The sequence below is a fragment of the Furipterus horrens genome, unplaced genomic scaffold (assembly GCF_987537825.1).
Source record: "Furipterus horrens unplaced genomic scaffold, mFurHor1.1.pri manual_scaffold_9, whole genome shotgun sequence".
NCBI lineage: Eukaryota > Metazoa > Chordata > Mammalia > Chiroptera > Furipteridae > Furipterus > Furipterus horrens.
The window spans coordinates 38,172,491-38,188,415 of record NW_028327179.1 but is presented as its reverse complement, the minus strand read 5'-3'; the positions used below and the strand labels follow the sequence as shown (position 1 = coordinate 38,188,415).

Sequence of the window (15,925 nt, the reverse complement as noted above, 5' to 3'; positions counted from 1 at the left end):
AAAAAGGGAACTGAAACATTACTGTATTTTCAGGAGTAGGAATTCATATGACAATTCTTTTGTTATATCAAACTAATTTTGTTTATTCTATGCTTAGAAAAACTGCATTAAAAATTTAGGGACTCTTTTTATATGTTACGTGTAAGTAAAATATTGAATATTTTAACACATTTTTACATCAAGTCTAAAAACTTCAGGTGTGTTATTAACTTCATTATTCTTAACTAGGCAACCAGTCTTCCCCAATATTCAGTTGATGATATTAGATGATTTCCAGAAAATATTTGTAAAAGGAATGTTTTACATCCATGATGTTAATGCTACTAATCAGCTCACATATCAACCATCTTATCAATAATCCCACTGCAGCTCAGAACACACAAAACTATCAGTTTTCTCACCTGTTAAATTTATTACTTTTAAGAAACTATACGTTCAAGAACAGCTGTGAAAATAGTGAAATACTTAAGTGAAAGGTATAAAACATATTTCTTTTACAAATATTTTCTTGAAAATCTAATTACATCAACTGAACGTTGTTGGAGATTGATTGTGTAGAGTAAAATAATAACACATCTGAAGCTCTCATACTTGATGTTCACTTGCCCTAGCAGCTATTAAAGCACAGTGGAAAGCTGTTATATTGTAAAAAGATCATCCTGTGGTGGAAATAGATCAAGAGAAACAGCAAATAAAAGAGTTAAATATCATGCAATTTAATATTTGGCAAGTGTCATAAATCAGAAATGATCAATTTAATTAGTATTTTTATATTATCTTATAATTTTCATTTATATTATAATTTACAGATTAAGGAAGAGTCGAAAAGTTTAATTTGCCTAAGGACTTAGGACTATTAAAAGACATAGATGAGAATCACACATAGTTCATCTAAACCAAAAATCATGAACTCACCAACTATATCATTCTGTCTCACTATGAACTTGAGTACAGACACACACAGACATATGTGATGGATTTGGTGAATTTGGCAGAAAGCCAGGTGAAGATTAGTAAAGACAAATGGCAGGTGAGATAACAAGATCATTAGGAGAAAAATAAATCACAATGAGTGAGGAATAAATGTGGCATAATGGACTGCATTTACTAACAGACTTTATATGGGGTATGAAATGTTACTGTAAACCACCCAACCTAGCCGTCTAGGGACACCTATGGGTCCTACACAGGAGAGGGCTATTTGGTGAAATGTGAAGTTTTATTTCACCAGGGACCCAAGTAACTCATTGAGGATGCCTTTCCTCCATACAATAACTGGACCCAGGAACAATAAGATGTTTTCAGCTGGGTGAAACAATATAAACCCCAGAAATGGTGGAACAGAACTCAGGGAGGAGGCTGCAAAGCCAGCAAACATGTGAAGTGTAAGACAATGCAGTCTCCTCCAAAGTCTACTTTCTCGTGTCATAGTAGGGTTGTAGTTGGGCACGTTAGCTAAATCACATTCCCAAGCCTCTCTTGAAGTTAGGCATGGGCCTGTAATTAACTTTTAATCAATAATGAGCCACTTTCAGATTTACACTTTTAAAAAATAGGTATACCTGCTTCACATTCTCCTTCTTCCACTGGATAGGTACTGATGGAGAACAGGCTCCAGGAATGGGTACAGCTTCAACATACAAGGAACCTGGATCACTGTGTGGAGGAGAGACACCCACTGACAAAGACCTTAGATTGCTGCATAAGGGAGAAATAAAATTATGTTGTGTTTGAGTCATTTAAAAATTTTGGGTCTATTTATAAATACAGGCAAGTCTACTCTGACCAATACAATTTGTCTACACATCATGTAGACATAAGCAGCATTCTTCCACCTCTAAGGAAAGAGTAAAGTTTAGCAGTGTGAAATAGTATGTACACAGTAGTTCAGAGTAGATGACATTAAAATTGGTGATCAGAGTGGCAGCAGGTATGGTCAGAAAGACACAATGAGCAGCAGCTAGAACAGAAGAAACAGCCTAGAGACTGCTGCTTAGGAACTCACAGAGCACTATAAGAAAGGGGCAAGGTTGAGAGCAGATCATTTGACTGAGGGCCACTGACTCTTTACAGTTAGGAACAACTTTAAAACATAGTTACCTACCTTCTTCATACTGCTAGTGCCTTAACAATATTCAGATAATATGTGTTCATGTGGATAGGAGCATACTATATATAGACACAGGCACATGTGTAGTCTGAATGAATAAACTCAAAAACATGACAGTATTAGCCTTCCTGTTGAATCATCTGAACTGTTTAAAAGAAGCATACTGTATATTCATAATGATTTTTTTCATTTTTTTGTTGAAGAAGAAAAATTCTATTAATTGTATATTTTCATGAAAATAGTTAAGTGGCTATACATAAATAAATGTGTAATAAGGATTAGATATAACATTTTGTCTAATTCCTATTGTGAAACCTTTCAAGAAGTGAAAATTTACACACCACAGAGAACATGACCACATGTTTGCCAGTTCTCCTGTTTCACAATAAGCTCCTTTAAAGGCTGACACCGTACTGTGCTCATGATCATCACCTGCACTTGGCACACAAGAGGCACTGAAGAATGTTCAGTAAATGAATTTATTATTCCGGGAGTACTCTAGTAGTTTTTGACATGTAAATTCAATGGTAATTGATACATTATTTCAGCCTTGGAATCTCCATTCCGTTATTTCAATTTTGCTGATTGTATGACAAAGCAATTAACTGATCACACCTACAACACCTAAACAGTGTTCTTTTTCTTTTCTTCCCTCTTTCACTTTGCATGTCACAGCTCCATTCAACCCAAATCAAGGTGCAGATAGCATTGTCAAGTTTGACACTTTTGGAGATGGAATGGGACGATACAACGTGTTCAATTTCCAGTACGTGGGTGACAAGTATTCGTACTTAAAGGTTGGTCACTGGGCAGAAACCTTATCGCTAGATGTTGACTCTATCCACTGGTCCCGGAACTCAGTCCCCACTTCCCAGTGCAGTGACCCCTGTGCCCCCAATGAAATGAAGAATATGCAACCAGGGGATGTCTGTTGCTGGATCTGCATCCCCTGCGAGCCCTACGAATACCTGGCTGACGAGTTTACCTGTACGGATTGCGGCCTCGGGCAGTGGCCCACTGCAGACCTATCTGGCTGCTTTGACCTTCCTGAGGACTACATCAAGTGGGAAGATGCTTGGGCCATTGGTCCAGTCACCATCGCCTGCCTCGGTTTTGCGTGTACCTGCATGGTTGTGACTGTTTTTATCAAGCACAACAACACACCCTTGGTCAAAGCCTCAGGCCGAGAGCTCTGCTACATCTTGTTGTTTGGGGTTGGTCTCTCATATTGCATGACATTCTTCTTCATTGCCAAGCCGTCACCAGTCATCTGCGCATTGCGCCGACTGGGACTGGGGACCTCCTTCGCCATATGTTACTCAGCCCTGCTGACCAAAACAAACTGCATTGCCCGCATCTTTGATGGGGTAAAGAATGGCGCTCAGAGGCCAAAATTCATCAGCCCAAGTTCTCAGGTGTTCATCTGCCTGGGTCTGATCCTGGTGCAAATTGTGGTGGTGTCCGTGTGGCTCATCCTGGAGGTTCCAGGCACCAGGCGGTACACCGTTCCAGAGAAGCGGGAAACAGTCATCTTAAAATGCAATGTCAGAGATTCCAGCATGTTGATCTCACTTACCTATGATGTGGTCCTGGTGATCTTATGCACTGTGTATGCCTTCAAAACGCGGAAGTGCCCCGAAAATTTCAATGAAGCCAAGTTCATTGGTTTTACTATGTACACCACATGCATCATCTGGCTGGCCTTTCTCCCTATATTTTATGTGACATCAAGTGACTACAGAGTAAGTCTTTGAATGCTTTCTTCTTTTCTTTCTTTTTATTTTATCCTGCCGTTTTGTTATGAAGAATTTAAAATAGATTCCCTTTATTTCAGCTCAGCAATTAAGTAGGTAATTACTAACGTCATGATGAACTGCCATATTATATATGGAAATTAATTCACTGTGTTTTAAAAGCATTTAATTAGTGCCTACTGTGTGCAAAGCATTGTGCTAGGCACAGAGATAAAGATAAATGTAGATGCATGATCATTCAAGCAATTTATAATCTAGTGGGAGAAAATGTAATACATACTCACACATACCCCTAAAACTTTTAATTAAATGTAGAAAGTGAATGATAAGAAAATAAGACTAAACTATTAAAAGCCTAATGAGACTACTTCAAATTAGACACAAGAGGACCTAGCTACCACAAATGGATATATAAATCAAAATAGGCTTATAACATCAAGCCAGGATCAGTTTAAAGATCTAAAAACTTTCACTCAAGCTTCAAATAAGCACCATTACTTCTCTAAAATATATTAAAATACAACATTAATTTGTTATATCTTTTCTACAACTTCAGTTCCTGTAGACATAAGGAGTATATATATCATCCTTGAACTAGTTATAATTTTTACTGTATATATCTAAGTAGCCTAATTAAATCATTATTCATCCAGTTTTGAGTGATATATAGTTCAAAATTTCTGGGCTTCAGTATAATTACCATCTCCTCTGAAAGAAACAGATCATCATTCCATCATAATTTCTCAAATTGTTGAAACCAACCATCCATTGCTTTGCATTTAGAATTTTGATTTTAATATATTTCAGTGAGTAAATATAAGAATTTCTTTCTTTTGAGGCAATGGATTTTATTCTCTATATTTCTCAAGTTGTCACAAATGAAAGTTTTCCAAAAGCATAATAGTTTCCTTGTTGCACCATGATTTCACAAAATGAAATGTCTCTGTAGGCTGTAATTGTCTCCAAATCTTCTGTTTATCAGCAATTCCTACATTACTAAAATCTTGAATATTGCATCTCAAAAAAGGACAAAGCTATTTAAAGGATGGGATCAAGAAAGTGGCAATACTAATGTATCTAGTCTACTAAATTATTCACAGCCATGTAAATAAAACCTATGGACTACATTAAAGCAAGAGCAAGAAAAATAAAGAACAAAAGCTCAATGCTGGGGTAATGTCAGGGTTTTTAAGACTACTTATTAAAACATTTGAAAATTTGTCAGAAAAGAAAACAGAATTGAAACAGCAAAATCAAAGGTCAGATTGTATGAACCATAGGGGAGTTTGAAGCTTTAGAGTATGGGGATTAAAATAGAGAATCATAGTTATTGTATTTTAATATCCCCATTTTTATCTTGTGTCTTCATGTACACATTTACTCCTCTAGATCTATAAGGATTTTTTTAAGTTCTTAGCGGATGTGATTTGGGTTATTGGGACTGCAAAATAGTTACAACGTTAATTATTTTATCCCAGATATATGAAACTTTATGCTCAAAAAAGCTAATTACAACGTAGAGCAGGAAACACTACTAAGAATAAATAACATTATAAAATTTTAATCTTATTGAGGGAATTAACATTTATTTCTAAAACACAAAAAAGTATGACTTTTTTCCTTTAACATGATAACAATGTAAATCAACTGACTAAATGGAATTTAGCCGAAGCTACCAGAAGTTTCACCGCATGGCAGAAGTCCTTAGGTCAATGGGGCAGAAGTTTTTGGTTTGAGTTCCATGCTAATTAAGGTATTCAATCATAGTGAGGTCATCTGAGGCCTCAGGTACTCCTTACAAATAATGTCAATCCTACAAAAGAAATGAAAAGGTAGACAGTGGTTTTCAAATTGGACTGCATATTGAATCAACTGGGTGCTTTAAAATATATATTGATACCTGGAGCACAGCCCAAGAGATTCTGATTTAGTTGGCCTGATCTGCAGCCTAGACATCAGGATTTTTCAAAGCCTCCCAAGTGACTCTCATTTGCAACCAAAATTGAAAACCACTGCTCTAATGAATCACATGCTCTTGTTGTTTCACAGATGTCTTTAGTTTGGCCTGCACTATTTTGAAATTCTTTGAAATATTTTTCAAAGTTAGAAAATTGAGAAAAGTTATGTAAATATCCAGATTCTTGGCTTCTCTGATCAAAGTAAAACAAGTGGGTTCAAATACCTACATGCAGTCATTAGCCGGACCAGAGTAGTGACTATGCCTCTAGACAGAGCATTGTTGTTCCTGTTGCCATCACTCTCAGCAACCTCTGAATGCTTACACCTGGCTCTCTTCCCTTATGAATCTGCATGGACCCTAAAGGCATTGGGACCTCTGTTCTAGAAATTTCAGAACAAGACTGAGATTTTTAATTTCCCAGAGGAAAACCATGTGGCTCAGATAGAATCAGCAACATTAGAAAAGTACCCGATAATTTAAAGGCAGCTATGAGGAATTTGGGCATCAAACAGTCAGCAGGGCTTATGACAATATTTTGCCACCCATTGTGAGTTATAAATAAATATAAAGCATGATTCCAATCTTCAAAAGTCTTATATCCCAGCTGGGAAAAATATTACTAGCATGAAAGAATTCAAGATTAACACAGAAGAGTTTATAATTAAATTGGTGATACAATCTCTTAAATGCCTACAGGTTTCAAAGAGAAACTGGATCAGTAAGAGCTTGGTCTTTACAGGAATAGTCCTTGAAGAAGTGAGATTTCACCCTGTACCTTGGTGAGCAAGAGCAATTGCAATCATTGGAGAATATAGGGCATAGAGGGAATATTCTTGAGGCAAGATACACATGTACCAAGCAGAACACAGTAATATTGGTCATATTCAAGTGAAAAATGGGTTAGGGTGATCTAATGAGAAACTAATAGAAATTGGCAACTTGTACCAGGCAGAGGAATTCATCTAAATAGTGTTTAAGGGCTTTGAGTTCTTGCATTTTTAAAATTCTTCGTGTTTTCTTTTGGTTGGTTGTTTGCTCAAGCAAAAAGTGACATGATATAAAGGGTAAGAGGAAAAGAAAGGAACAAAACTTTCCTGATGAACTCTGTGACCTTACTCAGCTAGATGCTTTGCATATATGAGCTCCCTGGTCCTCATTATCACCCTGGAAAGCAAAGTTTATTACCCACTGAAAAGTGAGTAAACAAACTCAGAGGATAATTAATTTCCCAGGTGGCACAGTTAAGGAAATAATAGGACATGTTTTTTTTAGACTCAAATGCATGCCTTTTACATTCCACCACAAGGGTATATCTATCCTTAATGTGGAAGCTGGATTTAGAATAGCAGAGCCTAGAACAACCAGAACTAATTGAAAGTATTAGAGGCATCCAAGACAAAGCAAGCAAGAACTCACATAAAAATCTGAAAATTCAAAGGATCTTTGAGAACTATCCACGATATCTCCTTCTGTGTTACAACAAAACCATCCAGTGAGTATAAGAATCAAACTGAGTGATCAGGGATCCAATACAGAGTTTAAGTGGTGTAAATAAGAACTAGGCCATGTTTGGTTGGAAGTTACCCATAAAGGAATTAATAGTAACTACTGAGAATTTTGTTCATTCATGTCTTCCAAATATATTTGAGCCCTTATTATGGGCCTTGGAGAAACAAACTATCAACACGGACAAGTCCCTCCTTTTTTATAACTTACAGTCTTTTGAGGAGGGAGGGGAGGAAGAGATGAAAGTAAATAATAAATGAATAAAAATGCAGGATAAGTCATGCAGGGGTCAGTGCTATGATGGCAGGAAGAGGAGGCTTTGCTACTGCAGAGCTTCTCCAACTTTCATGTGCATACAACTTACCTGGAGATCTTGATTCAGTAAGAAGGGATGGGACCCAAGAGTCTGGATTTTTAGCAGTCTCTCCAGTGATGGAGATGCTGCTACACAAAGCATCATTTTTGAGTATCAAGATACTGGGTTATTAATGGGTTTGGGACTGCTGAAGCACTTGACCGACATTAGGAAGAGATTTAAGAAGTGATTCCAGAATTTTGACAAGGTCTAAATACTGATTTTCCCATGCTGACTATGCTGAAGATATTTTTTAAATATGTTGAATCTCCAATTCTTTTTTTAAAAGTGAAGGGATTAAGCAAACAATAATAATAATAATAATAACTCATAGACACAGACAACAGTATAGTGATTACCAGAGGGAAAGGGGATGGGGAGAGGTAGGAGAGGGTAAAGAGGGGATAAGTGGTGATGAAAGGAGACTTGACTTGAGGTGGTGAGCACAATAAAATATACAGATGATGTATTGGAATGTTATAGAATTATACACCTGAAACCTATATAATTTTATTAATCAATGTCACCCCAAAAATTCAATTAAAAACAATAAATAAATAGTGCCTGTTTCATAATACTCCACTAAAGAATGGGAAAGAGCCAGGCATGGGGATTCCATGTGCTAGACAGAAGAAATAGCAAGTACAAACACTTCTAGGCAAAATGTCTTAGAAAAGTAAAGGTGCATATGGCCACAGTTTAATGAGCAAACAGAACAGTGATTTTATATGAGAGGCAGGCAGGGGAGCTGGACCATGTTGGACTTTACAAGCTATCACAAAAAGTACAGATTTTATTCTATATGAAAAAAGGAACCACTGAAAGATTTTAAGCAGAGGAGTTTGATAATCTCACACTTTATGATCTCATATTTTAGAAAAAAAGAGAATCAAGCTTCAAAGGAGTGACTATATGACAAAAAGTGAAGGCAGGAGTGGGGAGAATGGTTAGGTGGCTGGGCTCCAGTCAGAGCTGGCAGGAAGGTGTTAATAATGAAGACAGAGCCTGCCCAGAACTGTAAAGGGTTTTTACCCATCTTGCAATCTAACAAGTCAGCCTGCCACAGTGTCAGAGATGCTGGGAGAAGGCTGGGGACCCCGGGTTCATAGACAAAGGGCTCTATTATTCATGACCAGTGTCAACATTTCTGTAGGTTCCCCAAATCCCAATTTCTACCAGGTCAAGCAAGCGGGCTAGATGATGCCTGCATAGGCAGTGACCAGGACAGGGTCAGTAACACTACTTTTTCTTTTTGCCTTAAATTAAATATGTCACAGCACAGCACGGTTACTGAGCCTGTCCTCATTGAAAATGTTGGTACTGTGTTCATCATGGGTTTCTAGTACGAAGTTTAATTCTTCTAAGATTGCAATAAAATATTTGTCACGATTACTGAGTTTCTGGTGCCCCCTTAAATCTGCATTTGAAGCAAGTGCCTCACCTGCCTTATTTTAGCCTCTTCCCTGCCTTCCTCCTAACAGGTCTGGATAGGATGGTGATGTGGCTGTCACCAACAAAGCATAAAAGTTGGAGCTCTTCCCTCCCCAAGTTTCCCAGCATACTGGGTCTGGCACCACGGACTTCAGCCAGCCTTGGGAATGGGGAGAGTTTGGTCCTGCCTTTAAGCATCTTTCTCCTCAAAGCAGCTAAAATCAGGGTGGAGAGTCAGGAGGAATCGGGCAGTATGGAGGGAGAGAGCAGTCCTGGGCCAGTACGTAAGGCACACGGGCTTTCAGTTTTAAACAGCAACTATTCATGGCTCAACCACATGAAGGTCCAGTGTTTCTGAGCACCAGAAACCCTTATTTGGATGGCAAGATCATCATTACTGTCACTCTTCATTTCAATGTTGAGGACCCCTTGACTCACTAGCCAGAGCCACATGCTTTCTGCCTGGGCACATGCTTTGTGCCCTTCAGCTAATTTGAGCTTGATTTGCACAGCAGCAACTTTTTAAAAGGAGTCTTAATCCAGGGCATTTGCTATCTCATCATGATAATGTCTCTTAGAGTCTTGCCTGGTTTTAACAAAAGGGCTAGGGAAGTTTTCCAGTGTCACATCTGATTGCAACAGTTTGTCTTGATTTCTCTGCATCAGTTTTACATTCTTTAGTGCACCAATTTTGTCAGCACTTTAAACCTAATCCAGGTCAGGAAGAGCCCAAATACTGGTCAGTGCTTTATTTATGGTTTCTCAAGGTATTTTTCTGTCTCAGCGAAATCTCACAGAGAGCACCAAAACTTCTTTTTCGCAGCCAGGTTCAGCTGCAAAAAAACTGAGACCTTGTCATCTTGCAATGGATCTAAATTTGGCATGAGCGACCTCAGCGGGGGGATGAGCCCTAAGAGAGCTCAGCTGTTGTCACTCTTCCTTAATAAGCATTATGCACCCTGCCCCCTCAGTTCCCAAGGAGAAACAACCAAAGTTCAAATAATTCACCTGGTTTCTGCCTTCTCTGAAGGTCCCTCTTTTCACGCTCAGTGTAGGTGGATGTCTCTGCAACTGTTATGTGAAAGGAAGCACACCTTTCTGCCTACCCAGGAAAAATTTTAGTACTAGTGTTAGAATTGGGCAGACCTAAATTAGAATAGGGAGGAAATTCACCCCAGTTACTCCCACCCACAGAGGAGAGCGAGCAACCACACAGCACCGGTCCAGCAGCTCCATCTGAAACCTCCTGTTACTCAGCCTGTGACCCCCTCCCCAAATCCTCCTCATTAATAGGCTATAAAGTGGATCACTATTTATTGCTTGGTTGGTCATTCAACTTGGTCAACATGTTTGCTACTGATTTTCACAGACTTCTCTCAAATCCTATTCGTCAGCCCATAAGACCCTCATACTTCCTCTTTGAAAAAGTCATTCCAGTCTCATTGGCAAAACTGTCAGAGACTGTAGAGTTTGAAATTCTACTGTACATACAAGCTAACATGTTACCTGCCACAGTTTTGTTGATGCTGACAAAAAGAGCTTCATTGCTCAAAGCAATAGCACTAGCCAGAGTGTCAGCACTGGCTCTGGTTTCCTGAGATCCACTTCCTGAGTTCCATTCTGCAGACTGGGCAGGGTTACCGCTGCATAGTCAGTGGTTGCAGTACAAGAAAGGAACTGGGACATGAGGAGACCTGGATCTTTTATAATGGATGATATGCTGGCTCTTTGCTCTACAGGTAGGTGCTATATCTTCTGAGGCTCTTTGGTATACAAATATCCTGGAAAAGAAAGTCCAGAACAAAAGTAATCAGGGCCTCTGCTTAAAAAACATGTAGAGGGATGAAAAAGAGAGAGAGAGAGATCTGAGAGCACTAACAGAACTTGCTGTTGAATTGGATGTGTAAGTATAAGGGAAATAGCATAATCAAGGATGGCTTCCAGGTTTTTGTCTTGCATAATTGGGTGCCATTTGGTGTCAATTACTCAAATGCAGACACTTGGGGGGAAGGATCAAGTTTTGCTTGCAGATTAATTTTGATGTGCCTATTATATATGCAAAACAATATGCCAAGATGGCAGTTAAATATATATGTCTGGATGCCCAGATGACAGGTTGGATCTGGTAATAAATATTTGAACATCATCAACATAGGAGGTACTAAAACCATGGACATTGATGAGATGCGAAGAAAAGAGAGTCCCAAACTGAGGTCTGGGACACTCCAGCACTTAAAAGTTCAGGTAGAAGAGAAAAAGTCAACAAAGACAACTAACACAAGTAACAGTCAGTGAGGGAATGATGTGTCCAGAAAGCCAAAAAGAAGGAAGAGATTAACCACCTCAAACGTTGCTAGGAGTTGGAAGAAGACAGAAACAAAGTAGCATGGACTATACAAAGGGACAGAACAAAGAATTATTAGATAAATACATACTTTAAATAGTGTAACTTAGTGAAGAAACTGGACAACTGAACCTATAAAGCTAATAGTTAGGCTTTGTAAGAAGAAAAATTAAAAGATGTCAAATTTAAAACAGGTATATTATATGCTGCATAATCTATCGCCAAAATGGGACTTTAGTTGTGCCTCTCATCGTTCCTTTGGTATTTAGTGAAAATAATCATCCCCCACTCTTGAATGAAGATTCCAGGAACACATTCCAACACTGAGAGTCACCAGATGTGAGGCACCATTCTGGTGCTGGGGACAGAGCAATGAATGAAATGGCTGACCTATGAATTTTGTGCTCTTACGTAACATACAGTCCTACTATAACTTCCAGTGGAAAATTTAAATGCCTAATTCTATGTAGTTATCAAAACCATATTTGAACTTACCATTAAATATCATTTTCTCCCAAGGTTTGATCTGCCTTTGGCAAAGAGCCTGCAGTGGTGGCTCCTCCTTTCTCCTGCTCACACTCCCCAATCCATGGGTTGCTATTTCCCTCTCTGCCCTCATTAAAGAGGAATAGGAAGAAGAAAGACAGTTTTTATGTGGCTGGATGGCTTTATGATCTCTAAGTCCACAGTGGTAAAAGACACATCCTCAGAATACCTGGAAGATAATTAAAGGGTATTTTCATGTGATCTTCAGAAATTTCCCACCATCCCTTTTCTCTTGCAGATCCTCGAGTGAGTTGGCTGGCAATTAATTCTCTAATCTGAGTTCTCTCTTGCGGCTCCATGCTCAGTCCCAGGACACTCAACTATATACATACCTCCAACTACTCCCAGTGAAGAGCTCCAGGCTCCTTCCTGTGAGCCTGAGGCTACCCACAGTAGCTCTTCATAGCGTGGCCCATCTTGTCCATGCACACAACTCACATATCCTTTGCTTTGATAAATTCTTACTATAAAGTAGTAAGTCCCTGTGCTCCGCTCCAAAAGTATAATAATTAGCCTTTTCTCACCTTCCAGATATCTATGACAGGAATCAGGCCCCAAGACAGAGCATTTTCCTCCTGCAGGAAAACCTCAAACCTTCTGTGAATGGCCAGTGAAGCACTCCTCTCTAGAATTCAAGTGACGGTCTAGACACAACCACCCCCCGCTACCCCCCCCCCTTCAAAGGTTTGGAGGATATAAGACATGCAGCACAGCTTTTTTCAAGATATTTGCCTCATAAAAGCCTCTTCTTGTCTCTCCTGTAAAGTCTTACAGAAATGTTTCTGAAAAGGCTTCCTTGAAAATTTTCACATTTAAACTTATTTCACCCTCACTCTGATATCTGTTCTCTCTCTCACTGGCTCCACAGATAAAACCAAGGTGGGAAGAGTACAGTTCTAATATTATATTATATATATATGTAAAAAAAAAAAAAACTATGCCAGGAATTGGACTTACTGTAAATAACACAGATATGATTTATCAAGGCTTTTACATCATGGAATTAGATGGTAGAGTCTTTTCTGAAAAGCTGACAAAAGAGAAAAGAGCTTGCAACTTAGGGCCAAGTTGGAGGGCACTAGACTAGTTAAGGGAGACAAGTGCTTTAAAATACTAAGGGTGGATTGCGTTTTGAGCATTTAAAGTAAAACTGGCCCTGGCCATTGAGGTTCAGTTGTGGAGTATCTTCCTGTAATTGAAAGGTTGTGGGTTTGATTCCCAGTTAGAACCCATACCAAAGCTGTGCATTCCATCCCCAGTCCAGGCCAGTATGATCCCTGTCTGGGCACGAGCGGAAGGCAATCAATTGATGCTTCTCCCTTGCATCAATGTTTCTTTCCCTCTCTCCCTCTCTTTCTCTAAACAGCAATGAAAACACGTCCTAGGGTGAGGGGAAAAATAAATAGACAGATGATAGATAGATAAATACATACATACATACATAGAATCATAGATAGATACATACATATAGACATAGAATCACAGATAGTTAGACAGATAAATAGTAAAACTAGAGTCTGCAGAATTATGCTACAAGTAACCTGAATTTTTTCTTTATCAAAAACAGAATGAAGCTGTCTAAAGTTATATGGCTTCTCTAGTTAAGTGTTCAGTCTTCAGCTTTCCTTGATAAAGAAGAAAATCAGATACTTTAAGTTATAAGGGATTATGTTATCTGGTAGCATTGTCTGGGGAAAAAAGAAAAGAGCTCTAAAATTACTCTAGGATTTACCATAGCTACTCTGAGTAGAAACTTAGAGAAGAAATAAATAATTTCCATTTTTCAGAACTGAAAGTAATAAAATATGTAGAATCCAATTTGGGAGTTTTCCAAAAAGAAATTCTGTGGGAGCTGAAGCCAAGACAAATGATGAAATCAGAGATGAAGCATAAGAGCAAGGGAATGAAGAGATGATAAAACCTAGTTCTGAGGTGCATTTTCAGGGGAAGCAAAGAGAAAGAAAGTAAAAATTATCTGTCAGGGATGGGTGTACAGAGCCTTGAGAACAACAAACATTAAACAGTGAGTACCTGATGTATCAAAATTCCAGAGATGCCAATGAAGTAATTAAAAAATAGGTACCCCATAAGAAAGTTGATGGTGTCCCCCAATATTGACTAGGAAATCCAGTATCTAATAGGCAGAGGTCACAGCAGGAGAGTTAGACAAGTGAAAAATGCCCAAATTTCTTCCTAATACAGTAAACCTTAAAAAAGCCAAACTGATTGAAACCATTAGCAATCTGATCAGTTCATCATTGAATACTGACATTTTACTATTTAAGATTCTGAATTCAGTGATTATGCAGAAATGTCTTTTTATAAAAAATCCTCACCCAAGGATATGCTTATTGATTTTAGAGAGAGAGGAAGGGAGAGAGAGAGAAAAAAAAAACATTGATTGATTGCCTCCTGTACATGTCCAGACTGGGGATCAAACCCACAACCTAGGTATGTGTCCTGACCAGGAATTGTACCTGCAGCCTTTTGGCGAATGGGGTGACACTCCAACCAATGGAGCCACCCAGCCAAGGCTGCAGAAATATCTTTATACAAATATAAAGAAAAAAAAACAAACAAAAAATGAAAATCAATGTGAAGTCTTGGCAACCATTCAGGAGCACCCAACACAAATAGTATTTGCTTACAAATCCTAAGCAATGTTTCCATGAACATCTCAAACTTGGAAGATACAATAATTACTGCACTGGTTTGTTTCTATTAAGAACAGAACTGTGGATGATTTGTAGTTTTTAAATTTGGTCTTTTTTCAGTGCTCTCTTTAGTTGTCCTCCTGATGGAATTTACAGCCAGACGCTTAACTAGGCAACTTATTCTTACAGGTGCAGACAACAACCATGTGCATATCCGTTAGCCTAAGCGGCTTTGTGGTCCTGGGCTGTTTGTTTGCGCCTAAAGTGCACATTGTCCTGTTCCAACCCCAGAAGAACGTGGTTACGCATAGACTGCACCTCAACAGGTTCAGTGTCAGTGGAAGTGGGACCACTTATTCTCAGTGTAAGTATGGAACTTGGAACTGACCTCTGCATACATAGCATAGGAAGCAGGCTGGGAGGGGAAGGAACGGACATAGATAGGAACAGACAACACATGTTCGTCCCCATGAGCAATGTCGATTTAATTTAATAAGTACTGGTTCAACCACTGTGCGCCAGGTACTATGCTAGGTGCTAGCGATACAGAGATGAGCAGAAGAGTAAAAGGTCCTATTTGGCAATACATACAGGAAAGACAGATTTTAAATCTGTAACAGCAAGGAGGATTTTTTACCATGTTGTGGAGTTAGAGAGTCTAATTTCTAGTCCTGACTCTGCAATCACTTTAATAGGTAACATTGAACACAACACTTTATTGTTCCCTGCCTCGGTTTACTCATTGTCCTAGAGAGTTGGACTAGATTGTGCTCTGTAAAGTATGTTCTGTGTCACATAAATGCTGAAGTTGCTTCATGAAAAATTATAAGACGGAGATAGATAATCAAATAAGAGGGAAAAATGCTGCATCTTAAATACCCCTAGGAAGTGCAAAGCACCTCTTTTAACCTGAGCATGTTAAAAGTTTTGAGAATCTCTACAGCAAATAAACCTTTATAACTTCTATTTGCAGAGTCTTTTAAAAGTATTTGATAATAGTTAAAACAACTAACATCCCATGGAACACACCTTGGAAAATGCTGTAATAGATTTTTTTCTATTTCAATGACACAATATTTTTTCAGCTGAGAACCAGCTGAGAAGGCGCTTGGAACTGAAGGCTTACCAGGACAACTCCCCCAAATTCTCTCTCTGATTGGCCTGCAAATATCTGAAACACTATCCTTAGAAAATTATTTGTTTAATTCTTCAGCATCTTCTAAAGCACAACTTTACCTAAAGGGGACAACCTTTTAAGCCATTTT

General features: G+C 38.6%; 1 protein-coding gene across 2 annotated transcripts in view; it reads left to right on the top strand.

Annotated features, from left to right (window-relative positions):
* The window catches only part of GRM3 (glutamate metabotropic receptor 3), a 215,099-nt gene that overhangs the window by 185,645 nt on the left and 13,529 nt on the right, over positions 1-15,925 (top strand). For both annotated transcript variants that reach the window (XM_090286717.1, XM_090286716.1), the window contains exons 4-5: positions 2,786-3,852; positions 14,850-15,024. In XM_090286717.1, the coding sequence (XP_090142843.1) occupies positions 2,786-3,852; positions 14,850-15,024 (1,242 nt within the window). The remainder of the gene's footprint in view (positions 1-2,785; positions 3,853-14,849; positions 15,025-15,925) is intronic.